Source organism: Anser brachyrhynchus (assembly GCF_964034855.1).
Source record: "Anser brachyrhynchus genome assembly, chromosome: 2".
In the NCBI taxonomy this organism is placed as follows: Eukaryota; Metazoa; Chordata; class Aves; order Anseriformes; family Anatidae; genus Anser; species Anser brachyrhynchus.
In genome coordinates this window covers 40,648,425-40,670,705 of record NC_137695.1, presented here as the reverse complement: position 1 = coordinate 40,670,705, position 22,281 = coordinate 40,648,425, and the positions used below count along the sequence as shown (strand labels likewise).

Sequence of the window (22,281 nt, the reverse complement as noted above, 5' to 3'; positions counted from 1 at the left end):
ACAGTAGTCTACAGTCCCCTAACAGAAGCATATTTTTTCTAAAATTATTGCCTGAATGAGAACTGAGCTATCATCTCTCTGAAGGATAAAGTTCAAAGAAGAAACTCCATAACACTTAAAGAATGCCAGTCAGCTCATTGTTTTCTCACAATACCTGATACTTGGCAGTCTGAGGCAGACGTGAGAAAAAAGGTACAAGGGAAAGTTTCTGTTTTAGCTCTTTTCAAAACAGCAGATCCCTCACTATGGTGAACACAGATGGAAGTACTTCCAAACACTAGCTCCCTTATAATATTAACACATCCCTAAACAGGAACTTCTGCCTATCCAAAGAAAGTAGAGAAGTATGCGTAGATCCTTTGTGTCACCCCTGAGCTTATTTTACTTGAGAAGCTGTTGGAAGAAATCATCTCTCTAGTTTTCTGGATAATTTGTTGAATTCTTGATGGGAGAGAACATGTTGCCCCCTGGCCACTGGCACACGAAAGCAATAGCTGCAAGGATTACATGTGGGCTCGGGGCCATATGTTGTGTAGGCTTATTGTAGGAATTTAGCATCTTTGAAACTCCTACTTTCCTGTCAAATTGGTTGAAATTAGCCACTGAGCTTCCTCTCTAAAAACTTCGGAAATGACATTGTGATTGCATAATCTTTTACCGTTGAAAATCAGATTAAAAGGTATACAAAACCAGCATAAAACAAATATTTCTATTCTTCAGGAAAGCTAGAAGGAGAAGTTAGAGGAGACGGCTTCACAAACAGAAATGTTTACTGGAAGCTGGAGCTTTAATAAATGTAAGCTTAGCACTACAGAAATTAGTACAATATTAGAGTACAAGCTTACTGCTATGAAGGTTTAAAACAGAGTTCAGAAGCTAAGCCAGTTTAAGCCATAGAGGAGTATTCCATTATCCTTACAGAAAATAGTACAGAGTGTATATGACTGACACACAAAAATATAATCTTATTTACCATTTAGTTACTTCTAGAACCCAATATTATGCTAGGATGTCTGCAAATTATACAAATGCTGGCTTGTGAATGAAACAATACATCAGGTAAAATAACACAGTATTGAGGTCTACACCTGATGAAATGATTCTGGCCTCCAGATAGTCATATTACAAATGGATTTATTGTAAATGTATTATGACTACATTTATTCAGGATATTGGTATTTTATAGATTTTCAATCTGGAGAGTATATAAACTGTAAATCATGATTATAAACGAAATTGAATGAGCATAGACAACTTTGGAGAGTGGTGTTGTTCATTTTAAAGAGGACACAGTTCCTCATCCACTGATGCAACTAGCACATCCTCAGCATTTTATTTCAGTGGAAAAAGTTTCATCACAGAGCAAGCAACTTCACAATACTCTCTATTCACGTGTGCCAACATTCTGCATTATTTTTGATGGCGCTCCAGTTGTGTACCAAAATGCCATTCCATCCTGTCATTCCTCATCAAAACATGAAATTCAACACCACAGGTTTCTCATTAATATAATCCAAAACCAAATCTTAAATTCAAGCTTGCTTTATCTTTAACAGAAGTTCTGTAATATGCCCTAGTATTTTGCATCCCTCATAGTGAGGGGAGGCAATAAAGCCATTGACCCATTTGGACTACAAGATCTATGTACTACTTACTACTTGTGCACTAACTTATAGTAACTTTCTGGTCTCTACTGGAACACACACAGGTACATTAAGTTTGAAGCTATGAACATGAATAACTCCTGGAGTGTGCTGTGGCATTATATAATCATTTAAGACCAACTTGGCAGTTGAAGGTTTCTCAGTTAATGCATCATGTCCAACATGTTGGACGTGGTGGTTGGACATGGTGCTTAGGGACATGGTTTTGTGGGTGATATTGGTGGTATGGGGATGGTTGGACCAGACAATCTTGGAGGTCTTTTCTAACCTTAAAGATTCTATGATTCTATGTATAGCTGCTGCTCTTGCAGACAGCTTATAGATGCCAGAGATAAAAATACTCGCCTTTTAAGACAGTTCGGCCAAAGTGAAAACGAAAGCAAACACACACAACTCACAAAGACAGAGAGGTACACCAACAAGAGAGTTACAGGCACAGCACAGGGCAACTGACATCCAGAATATTATTCCCTATTGCTGGTGCTTAGGAGAAAAAAAGTCTTGCAGGGGGAAGGAAAGGAAAGAGGCTCATTATCAAACACATAGCCAGCTTCATGGTGCCAGTGAAGACCACAGAATGGTCCACCTTCCAAGCATCAAAGTTGCAGACTTGACTTGGTATCCATGTAGATTCTTGGAGAGTGGTTGGGAGGAGCTCGTCCCCATGGATCCTCTCAGAACCAACAAGAAAAGGACTGTGAGAGATCTGGTAGCAAGATTTAAGGAGTTAGGATGAAGCTTGGGGCCTAAAGTTCAGAGCTGTAAGTTCAGGAGTGTTCCGAGCACTATCCACTGGGCAGAGAGACAGCACAGTTGACTAAGTGGTGTAGGGAAGAGTCATGAGAGGGACAACTTTGGGGATGAACAGAGTTTACGCTGGATGAGGAGTCATGATGTGAGAAAATCTCTCCATGTGCACTCTTATGTGTACATGGAAGAAGCCAAGCTTTCTACTCCCACATTTTCAGGAATAGCTTCTCTTTTCTTTTATGGGAAACTACCTAAGAGGTTGGAAAGCTTCTATGGTACTCCTTAAACAAACCAACTTCCAAAGTTGCAATAATATATTGTCTCTCAAAGGAGAAAAATAATTTATTTGTTCTACTTCAAACATATTCAGGGCTCAGTGAACCTGGAAAGGATGAGTGATAGATCCAGGAAAAAAAAAAAGAAATAGAAGAAAAAAATACCAACAAAACCACAACCACACAACCCTCCAATGGAAGAAAAAACACACACACAAAATCAAAAAAAACCAAAACCACAAGAAATGTGGTAGGCAGAAATGATCTCATGCTCTCCCTGCACACAGCCAAATAAAGAAATATCCAGTAATATTTTGAATTCTGGGCATCACCATACACGAGGGTATGCCTATGAATCAAGAGCTATTGGCCAGCATTCCTGGTAAGACTGAAGAACTGAAGATGAACAGAGAGTGCAAAAGACTCCAAGCTGATGAGTATTGAAATGCAATGGAGGCAAAAATGAGGGACAAGGTCAAAAAAAAAGGTAGTTATGGGGAATCAGGCAAATTTAGCCAAAGACAGTTATTCTTATGTCAAGCAGAGTCACACAGAAAAATAAATTCTATTATAACATCTTCATTTATTGGCCATGTCATTTTACTATAAAGTATTCATCATAATTACTAGATTCAAATAAGCTCATTTTCGCTACATGAAGTGTAGTTTGACTTCAGAACAGTAAATACATGTAACCGTTTTCAGCTAAAGTACAAGAAAATTAAATTCAATGAAATTAAGAATTAAGTGATTTTCAGATTCTCCTTTTACTGCTTGCTTATCCATTTAGCATGTAAATAATAACAAAAATATATCAGTAAAGCTATATAACTAGCATTTATTCAGTTATTTCAGGCACACAAAGTGTAATAATTACCTTCTGAGCATTTTTCAGTCCACACACAATGAGAGGACAAGTATGCTGCGGGATGGTCAATAATTCAAATTCAATTTTTACATGTGGTAAAAAGTGACAAGATTGATAACAATATGCCATCCATTCTCATCAGTCACACTTAGTCCTCAGACCTCTATCATCTACAAATCCTGCTATACAATCAAAGAGAAAGAACTACTGAATTATTTATTAAAACTGACACCATCAATTACGCTCCCATGTAAAATGTCACCATGCAGCCATTTAAAGAATTATAATGCCCATTTTGGTAACTTTTGACCAGGTTAACAATGGCTCTGCTTTGGGAGAGGATGGCAGCTCTTCTCAGACATTCTGCATCTGAAGAGTGAAACTCATAAAACTCTGCCATTGCAAAGCTAAGTCTCATACTTCTGGCCAACACAAGTTAAAAGCGTGACACCAATACTCTCCTGAGTAAAACTTTTTTTTATTTTATTTTTTATCCGTATCACCTTTAATGTAATCTGAAAAGTCCACAGACGCATACCTAAAGTGACAGCCTTGGAATAGTCTTTCCACATTGCACGGCCAGCAACAGTGATCATCATTGATGCCAACAACCCTGAATAATAAAATATGGGTGATATTTCTTGGCAGCCAGCTAGGATCACATGTCAAAGATTGAATCTCTCAGTAGAGGCCAGGCACGCAGTTGCGTTGTTCCCTTTCCACAGGGTTCTCTGAATTTATGCACAATTTTCATGAAATTTCTATCACCTTTTAAAATCAGTGTTATTCATGTCTCTTAAAACATGAACTTAATAACTATATTATTGCTGTAGAGCATTACCAAACTCCTAGCACAACATTGCATTCAGGAGAGCAAGCTACATTCCGAAAACATCCTGTCTAGACAATTATGCAAAACCACGGCCCACGGAGGTATTTCCCAGAGACACCTGGTGGCCTTTGCTCTGAATAAATATGGCCCAATCACAGCTATAAAAGTTACACTTTCAACAGCACCCAGCAGTAAGGGAGAAACCTGAAAGCAATCTAATAGACAAGTGATATATAACCCCTCATACATACACCCTCAGCATGGAAAGGTGCCCAGATTCGCACAGTTTCTGTTCGTGGTGGTGTACAAGACAAAGACTGTGCCTATAACAGTAAATTAAATATGCCAAGACTGTCTGCTGGCACTAAGGCCAGCTGGCACAGAATTGCCTGTGTCCATACACCCTTACCCTTCAACATATACAACTGTTTGATGGAAACGTCTTTCAGCTTTCCCTCTCCCTAGCCATGAGCAGGATTTTTTTCAGGAGAACACTGGTTGATGCTGTCCAACACCTTGGCAGACTGTTCTAATAATTTAGTAATATAAACAACTGAGTTTCACGGTTCAAGAATGCCCTCTGGTAGTGTTGTTTTATCACTATAGACCTAAGTGACAAATCCAGAGGGCTTACCTGCCCTGTGAACACAAAGTGGTAGTACATAAAAAATAAAGGGAGGTAACTGAAGGGGTTAGGACAAGCCAAGAAGCAACACAAGGGATGAACATCTTGTTACCAAAGATGTTAAATAGCCTTCCCCCACCTCCCACCCCGTTACTTCAGGAGAAATATTGGAAGCAATATATTTTTATTGGTCTTACTGTTGTTAGTATTTCAGGGCAATTAACATTGCAAGAAGTATTTTTCCCCAAATTCTGTTGTAGATAATTTACAATCTAATCCCAATTGCAACTCAGTGGTTAATCTAGATATAAATTCTTGCCATGTTCACAGAGCCCAGTGAAATCCCAATTAATATACTCAAAGCTTCCCCCTGCTTTCGACATTTAGCCAGATTACTTTGTGAATATCATTTCTTTTAGTTTCAGTGGTATGAAAAGGCCACTGCTATGTCACATGCTCTACCACTGGCATTTTTAATGATGAACAGGTTCACTAACCACAAGGTCTAAATAGAGTTCTTGCTTAAACATATGTCTATTTACAATACGTATGTTTATACAAGACCAAATTGGCAGCAAAGGTACTCTTGTTAAATTTATCCTCTGGATCTTCAAGTAGGTTACTTCAAAATGGATGACAATTTAAAGGATACTTTCAAAAGCTTTTTCAGGAATCTATAGCTCTTACATGAGGAATCGTATGGCTCTTTAGACATCATTAACTCAGGTAAACGCCTCTTTTAAAGGAGTATTTGAACTGTCAGCAACAGGACATACCCCTCCTGATGTTAACGCTCATCTAAAACAGTGTTGAGCGTATGCTGTCTGCTCCCCATTAAACTGTAGTTAAAGAATAAAATTTCCACTTATTAAAATTACCGGGAGCAAGACAATTAAATGAAAGTCACAAGTGTTAACAGTTAAGTCTTGAGAATTAGAGAACAAAATCTTTACGGTAAGAATAATGAACCAAATTGTCCACAAATGAAATCCTAGTGGTTTAGAAAGATACTGGGCTGAAAGGAACAACTGATTTTTTGTTGTTATTTGTTAAATTAAATTGAAAACAAAAAAAAACAAAAACAAAAAAAACCCAACACCAAAATCATGCAAACACTGGAGAACTGCATTCCTGATTGCTAAATACACCTTGCCTTACTACACAGCCTGTCAAAGGCATTCTTAAAAATATGTTTTTTTTTTAACAAAAAGTACTAAAACAGAAAAGTGTTTTTTTTTTTTTAAAGTAACATGGGTGCCATTTTAAAAATCCTCTTTCCAATTTTTTAAACTTTTTAATGAATTTCACCCCTACATTATATGCATTTTGTACTCATCTGAAATAGTCTTTCAAGTGAACGTATGAATATTATTTGTGAGTGGAAACAAAACAGCGTTTTGTTTCAAAACAAAACATAACTATCATTTTTAATGTAGTCTGAATCCTACACTATTGTCCCCCAAGCAAATCATCATCTTCTCTCCCTAGGGAGAGCAAGGGTGAGTCTCTCCCTGGAAAATCAGCAGCACTGCCCTAAAATCATTTCTTCTTCTCCCATCTTTGGTGGAAAATGTTTCTGCTTTCCATCTCGAGAATACCACTTGTGCCTCCTAAGAATGATTTTCAGAAAGAGTACAGTGGCCCATGAGATGGCTTTGTACAGAGACAATGCAAGTCCAGAATTATTATTTTTCTTATTCAGCACCAGTTCTTCACCTAACCCACAACATGTGCAATGTCTCATCAGCGAGGCCTTTCTGATGGCTCAATACTACTGCAAGGCAATTAAAGTCTAAGCAAGTCACCTGCTCTTTTTTTTTTTTTTTTTTCTAATGGAGCTATTTAGTTACTTCCTTCAGAGCAGAAAAGAAAAAAAATGCATATTTACTGTTCTGATATAAAAGAAAATTTTGAGTAATATGGGATTTTTTTCTAAACCACTTCCTACCATTCTGCCGTGTCAGTGAGAGAAAGGGAGGGCAGGAGCCACACCATTGCTGGTAAGAGGTGGCCAGCAACTCTGTAGAAGTGCTCCGAATTTACTTGTTGGACAATCTACAACTGGGGTGAGACGTGTCTGAGTACATGAAATGGGTTACATGTTTAAGAGGGATTTGAGCCGCATTTAGAAATCCTTAAGGAACTGTGGCTGACTCTTGGTTTCTGATTCAAAAGGATATACAATAATTGCAAAGAAGTCCAGCAACTGTCAAGTGTAGAAAAAAAAATGTTCAGGAAAAAGAACAGAGTTCTTCATCTCTGTCACTTCATTGAAGTAAGCAGATGAAAGCACTTAACAGCATTAAACTTCACTGTTAAAGACAACAGTTGGCCAACACTTATTAGAAATCCAAAAATAACGCAATACAGGTGAGTAAAGCAGTTACATACTGCTCAAACAAAATAGTTCTGCAAAATTCTCAAACAGAGGTTTAATTAACGAATTTAAATGTCAGGCCAAAATTAACAGAATTCAAAAAGGGCAAAAGATTTGTACATTCATTTCACAGTTTCTTTAAGTACATCCTTTAGTTTCAATTCATTATCCACAAACACAAGCTGCACTCAGGTCTAACAAGAAACACTGCACAGTATGGTGCAACAATAGCAAAATATGCAATGAATGTGTTTATATACGAAATAAAGCAAAACTCACAGAATGTGAGCCAGCTGCATGTCACCCTAATTGTTTCAATCAAAAAAACCCACAAAACTATATAAACGGACCTTTAAGTTTTTAAATGGTTGATCAATTCAAAAATGCTGGAAAATTCATACTTTTCCACAAAACAATTTACATTATAATTATAATGAAAACCATAAAACAGATTCCATCAAAAAAGAAATCAAGTTGTATGACACATATTAAGCTTGCCATCAGAAAGTATCTTTTGTGGTAAAGTAAGGCTCCCAGCAAATAAAATCACTGAAACCAATAAAATTTGTAAAGACAAAGAAGTTAACTATGGTTAGTTGGTGTTTCTCCAGCATACTACTTAGTTTCCAACTTTTTATTTTTCTCTTCAGAAAGGATTAAGGAGAAAATAGCAAAACGGACATCTACATGAAGGCTCTCCTATGCGTAAATTTGCACAGTTCAAGAAAACACATGATTTAAGACTATTTTTAGCTAAACCAGTCAAAAAGCTGCAGGAACATTTAGAAACAAGGTTTACATTGATTCAGTTTAAAATCAATAGACTTAATATAATGCTAAATAAGACAGAAACAAAAGAATTCAAAAATCTATCTCGACACTTTTTAATTAAAATCAGTTTAAAACTAATTCAACCAATTCATCAACTTGCATGGCTTGCATATTTAGATAAAGCTGATGGATCACGTCACTGTATGAAAGGGATAAAAACATGTAACAGAAGCTGGAAGAAAATAGCATAAGGCTTGCAAGCCAACTAAATGAGTGAAAAGGCAAGCAAAATCAAATTCTAAACTCAATGGAAATTTTAGGGCTGAACGGCATTTATTCTTGAAAAATGAACACTAATATATTGTCTCTCCACAGATAAGCATCAAACGTACCTTTTCTATTCACTATACAAGCATTCTGTATTTGATATTGAATTCTCAAGTCACTGACCACTTTCTACAACTGAGAGAAAGGCAGGAGGAATTGCTGGAGGAATGTTATCTTAATGCAGGACACAAAGTCACTGGAAATTCTTGGGGAGAATGAAACTTCTAAAAGCGAAATACGAGAAGTTTTAAACTTACTCAAGTGACCAAGCAATGGCACAGTTTTAAGAATCAGTATGTTTGGATTCTTGGTTAAACTCTCAGTATCAGTTTTGGTACTTCCTGGCTGTGCTTTGGGTTTTGTGTGTTTTGTTGGTGGTGGTTGGTTGGTTTAAAGCTTGCTTGCAACACGTGCAAAATAGAGTCAAAAGTAGTAATAACGACTATTATGCAATTGAGTCTTCTCTCCATTACTTATCACACCATATTGCTATTTCTGGTTCCATTTCTTTATTTCAGACAACGAAATAAAGAAGAGATGCCTGTTTTGTAGCCTTGGTAATCGCCAGCGACATAAAAACTGAAGTTACTTATTTATATTTTTGATAAATGTCTGATAAACATTTAGTTATTTAAAAGTAACTGTCCTCCTGACGGATATTTATCACCTTTTCATATTTGCATAAAGTCACCTCTAATCAGTTTGATATTTTGTATAAACTACCAGATGGCATTTGTGGCATGTCTGCAACACATCCTTTTAACCAAGCAAAAAAAAATATAATCATTTATTTCTTCTTAGTAACTCAATATAAATGGCTACTAAAATTAGACATTAGCAGTGTCCATTATGATAAGAAAAATGTAAGCATATACTTAAGTATTCATATGAATAACCCAACAAGAGCACTTCTGCAGTTGGACAGTCTCACATCATTGTGGTACTTACTAATCATCTCTGCATGTTTTCTCTTTGAAACATTGTTCTATTGCTGAGCTATAACAAACAAACAATGTATGGCTGATTATGCCACTGCACTAACAATTACAAGTTGGCCCTTTTCCATTTTGTTTGTTAAAATCTTCATTAGTCATGTGGAAAGCTACTAAGCCATACAGAATCTAAAAATGTCACAAAAACGTATGCAAGTGTTTAGGAGTGAAAAGAAACCATTTCAGAATTTGTTTCTTAGCCATAAGACTATAATGAATATTAAATGACAGAATTAAATTAAGAAGAAAGCAGTCTCCTACCAGTAATAATGACTTACTCGTAAGTACAAGTAGTATGCAAACACCTTACCCATGAATCCACAGATAGTCATGGTAAAAAAATTACCAGCATAACTTCATTTTCTCTTTACTTTTTGAAGTCTTTAAAGTAACTATATCATTTTAATGTGCTTTGTACAAGTTTTAGACATATTTACAATATAGTCTGTCTAGTAGAGTTATACCAGTTACAAATTTACTACAAAAACAGCATCAAATTAACAAAAAAAAAGGAACAGAACTCACTTCGTTGAAATATTAGTGAAAACAAGTAAATCACTGATCAGAAACCCAAGGGTACTCATGTGAATAAGGGTAAAGTCAGTTTTGCTGTGCAAGAAGGAACACCAGTATCTAGATACAGCTACTGCTGCATAAAAATGAATTAGCAATTCTCAAGGCTAAAAGACCCCTGCAGCTAATAATTTTTAAACAGCACAGGAAAAAAAAAACCCTCTGGGGGGACAGCAGGTGGAACAAAGCGTATGCATTCTATTAAATTAAAATATTATGAAAAGAAGAAAATCTATGTGGTAAAATCTTAATTTTGAACACCCTAAGGCGGAAAGAGTTATGTAAATTGAACATTGCCAGTCCCAAATTTCGGGACAGCCTTGTGGCTCTCTGGGACATGGGACTATGCTGTTTTATACAGTTGATCAGCTCCCTTAGAAAGTTGCATAGCTACCAAGGCCTAAATAATAAATAAATAAATATTTTTTTTTAAAAAAAAGGCTCTCTCAAATCAGCATGAAATGCATGGAGTAACGCTAACAACTTGCAAGGCACAGCACAAATTATGACCTCCCAGATGCCTTGGTAAGGTCAAGTCACAGTGCATAAGAAACCATATATAAGGTAACAGTATAGCTGCAAAAAGCAACCACAGACATAAAAGAATTAGGATGTGTTGACAAGAGGAACTCAAGTTTAAAGTATTTCCCCACAGCCCACACTGGGGGAAACCCACTCCTTGTAGTTCTGTAAATACTCAACATGTTTTTACTACGGCGTCCATTAGTGATATTTATACACAGTGATGACCTCATTCTTTAGCACAGTGAATGAACATGAGAGGAAAAAAATAAAATATTTTGGTTGTGTATTTATCAGCATTTGAGCTCATTTAAATACTACTTGAATAACAATTATCTTTCTCAGTTGAGCAGAGCATCAGGTTGGCAGACTGTGCTTCACTTCTTCTCAAAGTGACAATTAACCTTGATATCAGTCTGCAAAGTGCTCTGTACTGGCAGCTGAATAGAATTATCATTATCATATAAATCATAAAGATTCTACTGAAACTGAGATAGCTGTCATCCCTCAGCTATTTGTGTTCAGCAAGGAGCAAAGCAGGTTGTTGTAGAGTAGTTTAGAAATGCGTCATCCTAGAGCCCTCACACTGTGGGCTTCTGAGGCTGTGTTTGTGGCTACTTGAAAATGTATGCCATACATGTATGCCTAAACACTCACAGTTAATATACATTATTAATTAAGTATCTCTCAGGGAGGTTTGTAATGCAATAGGTCATTATACTTCAATCATGAATTTAAATCTGATTTACAATACAGTAATTCCAGACCCAAATGAGATTTTCAAGTTGATAACATGACGCCTATCAGCTAGACAGTTTCCCATCCCAACGATAGCGTTGATCACCTGATCTTTTTGTTCACAACTACAGCTTTCAAATCAGAAGACCTATAATTCAGTTAATGCCAGATCAAACTGTGGAGGGTATACCCAGATAGACAGATTACAGTAGTTGTGTCCACAACAGCCCGTTGTGATACCACATTATATAGATGCTTCTTCCCTTCTAAGGCACCCCAGACGTGGAAGGAAGGAAGAAAATAGTCATCCTCTCTAAAAATTTCCCACCTTCAAACTTGCAATGACAAGGGACTGTGAAAATGTTTACAGCCATTTTTGATATGACACTTCATTTCTGTAACGTATGCACTGTGTGTCAAACTGTTTTACTGCTCTCACTGCTACCGACAGGACATCCCTGTGAATAAGATATGGCAGTGAAGCAAGCTCTCTTTCACAAATATTTTATAGACAGGTCTTATTTTATCTGCAACAGAACACAAATAATTAAGACAAACAGCTAATTGGGGGCCAAGCAGGTGTTGGTATTTCTTTTTTTTTTTTTTTTTTTCCTCCCCCCTAGAGATAGCTACTAACTTTGAGCCAAATTACAGCAGACCTTATCCAAGAACCTCAGGAAAGAGAAAGGCAAGATGAAGAACATGCTCTTTGTACCTTCGGCACAAAGTGACCCCAGGAGATCATTTTTGGCAAGCACCGTGGCAGATTAGGTATAAGCAGGTGTGTTGCTGACCCAGCCAAAGTCACTCCTCCTGGGTGGGAGATAACAGTGCCCATGCTCCCACAAAGAATTGTGAATGAGCAAGCCAGGATGTTTCCTACAATGCTTGCTGCAGAAAAGTGAACTTATCCCAGTATAACATGGATCAATGCTAATGCCTGTCTAATAGTCAGAAGCCAGACATGCTTCTATAAAGCAATTCAATCAAGAATGCCACTTGTTTCAAGCTACCCAGCAAAATCTGAAATAAGGGGAACAGTCCATTTTCACACTGGAGACTTCAGCTAAATTTCTGTGCAACGATTAAGTCCAGTTAACTCCAGCCAGTGGCTTAACCTAGAAACTTTAGCAAATCCCACCCACTGTTACTGTCTGTTACTACACCAACTAGTGCTGCATTAACCTTAATTCTGAAACTGGCTTTCCTGTGAAGCCACTCTGGCTGCAAGCCCCACATTTGAAACTGATTTTTTTTTCAGGTTTGCAACCCTAGCCTAAATACCACAGCCATGAGCCTAACAACCAGTTATTTGTAATCAAGAAATCTGAAATTCTGTGCTAGGCGGACATCTAATACTTCATTCATAAACTTCTCTGAAATTAAATGCATTACTCGCATGCTATCCATACAATTTTGAAGGGATATAACACGCCTAATTTTACAGGTAATACATATATTTATTTGTCTTATGCAGGCTACCCAAGGTACCAAATAATATGTGCACAGCATTTTTAAGTTCTATGGATCACATCTATGGTAAAACAGGACTCAAAAATCTCTCTTTTGCTCAGTAGTATAAAGTCCTAGACACTGCCTTCTTACTTGTTAGCAGACTAATTACAAGTTAGTGTAATAAAACATTAATTTTGTCATTTTTGCATTAGAACACGGTAAAATGTAAAATAAATCTAATTTGTTACTACATGTTTTTATGCATTATCCATGTAATTACAACAGATGTATTAAATACAGCCCTGGTGTTATAGGGGAAAAAAAAAGAATCTTCTTTGGCAGTTTTAAAATTATAATAAGAAGGATAATCACCTTTCTTAGATTCAGAACATAGATTTTCAGTGGTCATTACTGTCAATGATTCCCCAACAAAAGTTAAATTGAATATCATCTAATCATGAAGATATAAAAAGCCCTACTCTCATAAAAGTGGACCTATACTAAAAGGAATGCAATAATTTCAAAAGAATGAAATTTTTGGTTATTTCTCCACTGAACAATATCATCATTTTCAGCTAAACAAATTTCTGTATGAAGAGACACTACTGGATTTTATATAAGAAGACTATCTATATTCAGGCAATTTAGAACAAATGCTTTTAAAAGCTCTAAATTTCAAAAAGGCCATACTAAGGTCCAGGTTTCATAACTGTTATGCTAAGCTTTAAACTTAAAAAATAAACATGAAAGATGTAAGCTCTAAGTTGTCAGCTGTGTCAGGTGTTACTGAAAGAGTAATTGATGTAACAGAGGACAGCCTATTCTTCAAATATAACTCAATCTCCTAAATTAGGTACAAACCCTTCTATTTTAGTCTTAGCTAGAGAATCAACATCTCAGCCTCCACAATGTTTACAGCATTAAAAGGCTACAAACATCAAGAAAGCATATTATCACTCACCTATAGCCTTCTCGAGGCACTGCATGCATCTCAAGTTAATAAAGGCCACATAAATACGGCTTTTGTGCATAGCAGACAGTAAATCATGTATTTAATTACATATTTCTCTGTAAAAAACAGAAACAGTTGGCTCTCTGCTATTTTTGTTAACATTAATCAGAGGAAACTTCAGATTCTGGCATAAATTTGACTATCATATAAAAGGTAATATTTAAAATACATAATGCCTTACCACACAAACATGAGCTGCCATATGTGAGGCGCTGCTAAGCATGGTTTCTATTAAGCCGATACACAGTAACTGGCTTCTTTCCAAGCAACATGGAAGTGTTTAAAAAACCCTGTTTAATCCAATTCCACAGCTTTGAAACAAAAATAAATTAAAGTGCTGCAAGAACTGTTAAAATGAAAAATTAAAGGCATGTAAATAAGTGAAAAAATAAATTGTCAGAGAAAATGAAAACAAAGATTATTTCAAGTAGATATCTTAATTGTAATTAGCAACATTTGGCATGTGTTATGATATGATTCAAAGCTGTAGCCAATTAGATACCCCAAAAAGCTTGTAACAAAGCTGCAAATGTGTAACTACAGCATAAATAAGTTTTATTGCACACCAAGAAAACAGCACCCAGATCAATTTCATAGTTTGTTCCCGAAAGGCTGTAAAGCCTGCTCTGTTATTAGTTCATGACTTTTTATTCTTAAACTGCAGCTTGCCTGCTAGGAGATTTTGGAAAACTATTTCATTAGACTATTAATTGTAAATCTGTAAACATTTAGCGTATATTAAGAATAAAAGACAAATTACAGCATTGCCTTAGACTGTCATGCCTATGTAAAAACAAACAAACAAACAAAACAAGCAAAGAGATGAAAGAATAAAGTATGCAAGTTAACAGCTGTTAAAAAGCTGCAGAATCGTGGTGTTGAAACTGAGAAAGATTTATTTAGTTATTTATTTATTAAGATTCCCAAAGGAAAAAAAATCATTAGTTTTTCTTTCGCAGACATAAAAGATACACAATGGCATTCAGGAAATAACATGACTTTTTTACGTGCCTTTTTAAAGTTTTCTTAAAAAGGAAATATTTTTACAGTATTACTTTAAAGATCAGAATTCAAATTCTGATCAAATGTGGGCGTACTGAACTCAACAGTATTCGGCGCTTCTGAGATTGTGCCATTTATTTAAGGAAACAAATACTTCATTATCAGTAATGCTGTCAGTCCTAACCAACAGACAAAGTACCTTCCATTTCCCCCATTTATTCAATAATGAGTAATTTACTAAAGGGTAATGAGTTGCTAATAAAAGCATGTTTCTTACATGATTATTATGAAATGTAAGTAACTGCTTGTTCAGTGCAACAATACTTACTACAGTCACTTCCAAATAACTCTGCTCTATCAAATTTCTGCAAAGAAATTGACTCTTATGTGGTTTTCATACAAAACACTAGACTACATTTAGAAAAAAATAGAAAAAAAGCACCACAGAAACAGCTAACTGAATTTAAAAGCTACAAATATAACTACTTCTTTACCAAGTCTCCTAACAACAAGGCAAAGTCTCAGCCAACATGGTTTTGTTTCCCTTGCTGGCAAGCAATGACTGTTTATTTGACACACTTATTTTAGGTTTTGGTGGGGAGACATTGGTTTTTGGTGTTTTATGATGGCTGTATTGAAGAGATTACAAAAACATATGCATACAATATCATTTTTATGCTATAAACCACGTTCAGGATGGCAGGAAAAGTTTTTCTTCAGGTAAATAAGAGGCCAAAAGCAATGTCTATGGAAGGTAGTCTGAAAAATTCTGGACCAGAAAGCATTGAGGACTGTCCTTGTTATACTTCCTAACAGGGTAGCTTACAAAGACAAGTTGAACCAGATATAAACCCACTGGAAGAAAAATTTCTCTGTTCAGGATTTTCTGCACCATAAATATTAGAGTGTTTTTTTGTTTTACTTTATTTTACCCTTGGTATAATCATCCACTCCACCCTCCCAATACTTGAGTTTAAACTAGAGCTTTAATTCTCTTGTACACTAAACACACTACAAATATTAAGGATCCATGGATCCTTCCATGTCCCCTATAAACTCCTTTCTGGGCACTTGCATGTCTTTTTCTGCTTCAAAGAACGGGCAATCATCATGACCCCCTCATTACATCCAAATCTCCACCCATACTTCTGGTTCAGCTGTTCCAGGGAACAAGTTATGGCATCCCCTTGTTCTTCCAAATGTACACTAACACAATGCTTGCTGAACTATTTTCATTCTTTGCTAATACAGTTTTCTCTTTTCCTTCTAGGAGAGAAGGGGTCACCATTGGAAAACTGGCAGAACTGGCGGGAATAATACAGTGGTATTGTTACACCAGGAGGTACCCATGGGTGCTGTCAGCCTGTTCCTTGTTTTGTCATGGGTGAGTGAAGTTGCTAGTTCTGGCAAGCAGCCAGCGGCAGGATCCCTTTACTGCTCCCCCCGCCCCTCCTCTCTCCCCAGTGGTCTTCTTTAAGGGTTGCTTAGGCTTCTAGCCACCAATGCCTGCAACGGATCCTGCAGCTTTTGAGGGCTACCTCTAGCCAATCCTAAAATCACCCCCTCTACAGCAAGCAGAAAATGACTCAAGTGGAGATTCAAACATTAGTTTATTAAATTAAAAAAAATATGTAATTTGTTTCTTTGCTATCTTACACCTATGAAAGGGAAGGGCAGTGGCCAGCACAGTGCTGTCTAGTACTTTTTCATCTCAAACATACATTTTCCAAGATATCAGATCACTAAGAAACATCAGCTATATTTTAGATATTTAAGTACAGTGCATCTTGACTCATGGAAAACCCACAAAAAGAAACATGCATGCATTATTTTTAATAACAGATACTTCAAGAACAATACTCCATCAAAAGGTCATTTCAACAGTCAAAAACAGATATTTTTTTAAAACATGTTTTAGTAGAGCTGCATATTTCAGACCTTAAGGCACATCTGACACTTTCCTGTATTGTCCTAAAAGAAAATAGCTAAAGGAATTAAAAGATTATATATTAAAATGTAACTTGACCCTTTTCATCCAAGGTACTTCAGAATATCATGGTAATAAATCCAAAATAATAGTTATAAAAAAACAGGCAAACTCAAGTGATAAAATATAATACAGTTGCTATTATAAAATATAATCCCAGTGCAATCATCAATTTACTTGTTCTTAGGATATGTTCCTTGCTGCTTTTGAAGCAGAAAGGGAATCAACATTAAAAAATAAAGCAGTTGCAATGGCACTCAAAAAGGTTTTACATTCATTCTTTTACCCTCAAATGAATGTTGATACTTCATAGATTTAAAACAACGGGATCCTGAGCATTAACATCACCGCTCTGAGGCTCATCTTTTTGATGAATTTTTGCTATTTGCTATAAATTCTGAAGAGGTCCAGCCAGGAGAAGTTATATATAGTTTTGTGTCACACTTTCTCTAAAAGGTTATAGGAAATTAGCTGCAGATCAAAGTAAGCCTACATAGGCAGAAGGTAAACTCCACGGGTAATGTAACGTAACAGGAAGAGAGCCCAGATTTATGCCAAGGAAGCTGGAAATGCTTGTGAAGAAAAATGTTCAAAGAAAGCATTCCTTATTCCCGTTTTCATCTTGCTCACACATTAGCATCACATGCATCACAGTCATGTGCCTGTGGCAACAAAGTGATGCATCCTTAACTAAAACAATCAAAGTCACTGAGAGCAGTTTATTTTAAAATAGAGATATAAGCTGCTACATCTTGAGGGATTTTTTTTTCCCCACTTGAATTTGGCACCCAGGTTCTCCTTCAATGAAATCCCTACCAGAAGAAACTGATGTCATGAGCACAAGATCTAAAACAAAACAAACAAAACCAGATCAAAAAACAGTAAGGCATCTATTTGCTCACATTGTAAAGCAATGTGAGCATCCATGATTGAGATGGGTGTATGCACATGGGGAAGATCTCCTTGAGCAAGAGGTAATGAAGGAGAATTGGGTAGGCCAGGGTAGCATGACAGATAGTGACCGTACCTGCTGCTCTAACTCCTTGCACTTCTATCACTCTGCATTGGGGAGCAATGCTGACAGTCCTTTCCCTCTGGTCTTCCTATGAAATCGTGCTAACGTTTGTTTTCTGCTCCTGACACGTGCCATCTCCTTAGCTTTAAAGTACTATGAGGCAAGAGCTTAAACAAATGGCCCCAAGAGAAGAACTTAGATTGACGGGATTCACATAATCCCTTAGAGTTGTGAAGATCATGGCCTCACCATTTTAACAAAAACAGAGCCAGAGCAATATTGAACAGGAATGTCAGCCTTAATGTAGTCATTAATAGCACAAGAGGCATGCATGAGGCACACTGACCTCTTCCCCTAAACCAAGTCAAATAATTTTCCCGCTCCACTTGACTCCTCTCTATATCACCCCAAGAAGAACTGAGTTTTAGCAATCTTTTCAGTGTGATTGGCTTTCAGAGCTGAAATACGACGGTCAGATATGTTGGTTGTTTGTCAGTTTTGCGGACAGCATAAGAAGCAATGAATTAATGTAATGATTCCAAACGAATAGAAGAGATAAAGCTACATGCAGGGTGTTAAATTGATTATTTTGGAACGTGTATCAGTCATTTTGTCCACTAAGCTACACAGCTGCTTAAAGTCTATTTCTGAGCCTCAAGCATCACCCATATTGCTACAGGGAAAAGGAAATAAAATGAATACACATAAAAAGAATTGCAGTAAATACACAGAAAAGAGAAGGACGGTGACACCTATTGCAGAGGACATCAAAAGAAAACACAGAGGAAGATCGGTAACAACAATGACTTAATAGGAAAATTCTGAGCAGTTGCTCCAAATGTTGTCCACAGAGAGCTGCTATTCGCTTTATGCTGGCTCTCCTTGTTTCCAGCTGTTAAGTTCAGATTGAAAGAAGCTAAAAATACATGAAATGCTTTCCAGATATTATTTTCCCATGTAACCAATTGGTATTAGTTGCCACAGAGATGTTCTCTTGCCAGCAAGAAGGGAAATAGTATACAATGCTGACAATAGGTGTATTCTGATATCTGCTGTCTTTGACAAGATGCTGTTCAAAATATAGGAAAGTTTTAAATGGCATTATTTTAGCTACAGAAATTCCCAACTAGTCCTATATTCTAGCAGTGCAACATATGAAAATGATACTGAAAGATTAGTTGTTTTTTTTTTGTTTGTTTGTTTTTAAATCACCTGTGAGAAAAGGTATACTCTGTATTACTCTGAGGTATCAGATGCGCAACATTTTCAGCAATCAAGTTGTGGTGTTTCAGTGAGAAGGAAAAAAAAAAAAAAGAGAGCAGGCTGCAAAATCTCTACAATTTAGCTATATTGTTTCCTGACAAACTAAAATGTCACAATGCTGCTGATTTAAAATACAAACGTACCTGCTTAGCATTCATGACTCTCCTTGACAGTAAATTAAGCTCTGCACAAAAGGGGGGGAACACATACCAGAAAACATCCAGTTCTTTCTGTAAAACGTGATGTATAACAGACTTTATTTTACATGCCTTCCTCCGAAAATAGCAATGATTACACCGCTCAACTCCCACACACCCCCTGACCTGACTTTCTGACACTTAGTACATTATATATTCTCGGTCCTGGGGAATGATCCAAAGTTTGTCAACAGGACTCCTTTTATTGCCAGAACACAAACTACAGCATACAAAATACATTACTGAGGGAAACAGGCAACCCTGACTTCTTATGAGATTAAATCCTCTTTTAAAGAGGGATGTGATAGGGTTTTTTTTATTATTTTTTAAATGAATTCTGAAATACACAGCTTTCCATAGTTTTGGAAAAAGATGCTGCAAGTCACAGCAGTGATAATCTGCCAATTACAAAGCACATGTGCAAGCAAGACTTTTTTTTTTTTTTGTCTTTCAGGCAAACAAGAAGATTATATAGCCTATTCTTTTTGGGGGGATGAGGCGGGGGAAGTGTTAACATTGCAGCTGCCGCAGAAGTGGAAGCTGCAACTCCCTTGGAGCTTGTATCGACTCGGTAGCCTACCATGCCATTAAGAGATGCTACTGTACTAGAGAAATTGTTCCATTTTCTTTTTTTTTTCCTCCCAGAAAGAGACAAACACGAAGGTTTGGCTTGCTGTAGTTAACTGGAAGTCTTCCAGCATATCTTGCGATATTCCACCCAAGTTCCAATTCAGCTCAATATCCTGAGTATCAAAAGTTCCTAAGAACCTGCTTAGATAGTATTCGTGAATTTTGACGTTTTCCTTTGCATCTGGTGACATTTAGTTTGGAGCTTTATCAGATAGCTATTGCCCAAGCATGATTTATTTTATATATAAAATTCCCCACTGAAATAAGAAAGGACACATAGTGAAGGGAGGCTGGAATTGCAACCATTTCAAGCAGCCTTAATTTGTAAGGAACTTATTTTTATGAAATGTAACTTCTTAACTGAAAAGATACCACCACTTATAACAATGACCTAACTTCTACTAAAAACAAGAAAGTATGTGTCAATACTTTAGGGTAAGAGATAGTCTATTGCAGCTTGGCTTTCTTCATTATGCTAAAGAACCATGTCTGGCTGATATATTTATTTTGTAATGTTTAACTATAATAGAAAATAGATGAAGTTCAAATGAAAACACTGTTTAGACTGTGTCAACAGAGCATAAAACTAAATGAAGTAATTCCGAATCGACTATAAAACATATTTGCTAATAGTAAAATTACTAATGGTTATCTATCAGGATCACAGCAGACACTAAGTTAGATGCAATTTTTTGATTTTGCAAAACAGCATCATGCAGTGCATTTCATTGCTATTTTATCATTAGTGTAAATAATTCAAAAACAAAGCAAAACAGGAAATCTGCAGCTCACTTTTTTTTTTTTAACTGCAAGTCACCAAAGGGCTTTCTACTAAGACAGCCAATGCTCAGTTTACATTTGCTAGCAAAAGAAAAGCAAACAACAGTATTTTGTACACTGAAAAAACTGCTTTGTTACAAGGGAAGGATTCAGAAAACCAGAACAAATGCTACTGCTGTAAAAACTATAAGTCTTCTAGACTCAGTTCAAAGACATACGCATTCTTCTACAACAGACTGAAGTTTCATATTCATCTCAGCAAATCAATCCACTAATAGGCATCAGTCATCAACACCTAAGTAAAGACCTGCCGTTTGAAACAGCTTTGAAGTGATTGGAATCGCACACAGTCGTAAGTATGACAGAACAGCTTAGCTATTAAAATATTTCATCTAGCAAAGAACTGTTCATCCTAATTGACTGAAATACTCTTTGAATGCTATTATTACAAGGCTACTTTGCTATGCAATGCTTTAGTATGTAGCCACTTGACTTACATCTTGAGACCCAGCACAACCACATCAAATCTTGTTAGAATATTTTCTCACACATGCTTTTGTCAAGAGACCAAAACAATAAAGCCAACTGTCATTTTTACTACCAGTTGCTTAGTTAATTCGATACTGAAACGTACTGGGATTCATTACAAAAGCTGCGTGCAATCAGCCATTTCTATCAATCTTGCCTTTTACCATGCCGATAGAACAAACGCGAGCAACCACATCAGCTGGAGTCAGCCGGCAGGACAGGATGGAGCTGCTCACCTGCCCCGTGCCCAACTGCTCACTGCCAGCAGTACCACTGCACGGCTTCACCAAGCAGTGCTGAGCAGCCCTCGTGCATGCCCTGCACAGACCACGTCTCAAGCTGATGGGCAAGAAGCCCCGGACAGACATCTGAAAACAATCACACACCACCCCAGCTGCAAAGCAATGAATGAGGTTTTCTAGGCCTGCCTCATTACTCCTTTCAAAGCAGATTTAACAAACACCGTTAAGTAAATACCTCACCAAAAAAAAAATATTAAAAAAAAGCGGTAATTATTAAGAAGCATATGTGATGATAGCCTCCATTTCAGGAAGTTTCCACTATCATAATTGATCACCAGAAACACAGTCAGAAGATTAATAATAGTTTGCGCTTGTAGCATTTTTCCTTCTCCATTATATTCACAGTGTGTTAACAATTTGCAAGAAAAAGGAATCAAACACACCAGTAACTGCCACCAAAATTACACTTCACAGAATCAAAAAAAAAAAAGCTGTCTATTTAATACCTCAAATAAGAGATGATTTGATTTTTACCTTGTATCTATCAACACATCATACTTTTCATTAGTTTTTACCATTACTTTTGCTACCAGGAAGTATGTCACATCAATTCTTTGTATGCAGGCAAACATGTTATCTGTCATCTTTTATGCCAAAACTGCTCATCAGCATAAAGGAGTGGATACAGTTACCCCTGTCCTCTATGTATTTTCCACAATTCCACATATTCCATTTCCATATTCCAAATTAAAAGAAATCCATGTGAACTTACCTACAGTTGGGAGGAGGGTCTAATGTAATTTCTGCAAGTTCTTTCTGAATTCTTGAGAAGGAGAAAAAAAAAAAAAGACATCAG

At 36.6% G+C, this 22,281-nt stretch overlaps 1 protein-coding gene across 3 annotated transcripts in view; it reads right to left on the bottom strand.

Annotated features, from left to right (window-relative positions):
* The window catches only part of UBE2E2 (ubiquitin conjugating enzyme E2 E2), a 213,314-nt gene that overhangs the window by 177,995 nt on the left and 13,038 nt on the right, over nucleotides 1-22,281 (bottom strand). For all 3 annotated transcript variants that reach the window (XM_080579746.1, XM_080579745.1, XM_080579747.1), the window contains exon 3: nucleotides 22,198-22,248. In XM_080579746.1, coding sequence (XP_080435872.1) covers nucleotides 22,198-22,248 — 51 coding nt within the window. The remainder of the gene's footprint in view (nucleotides 1-22,197; nucleotides 22,249-22,281) is intronic.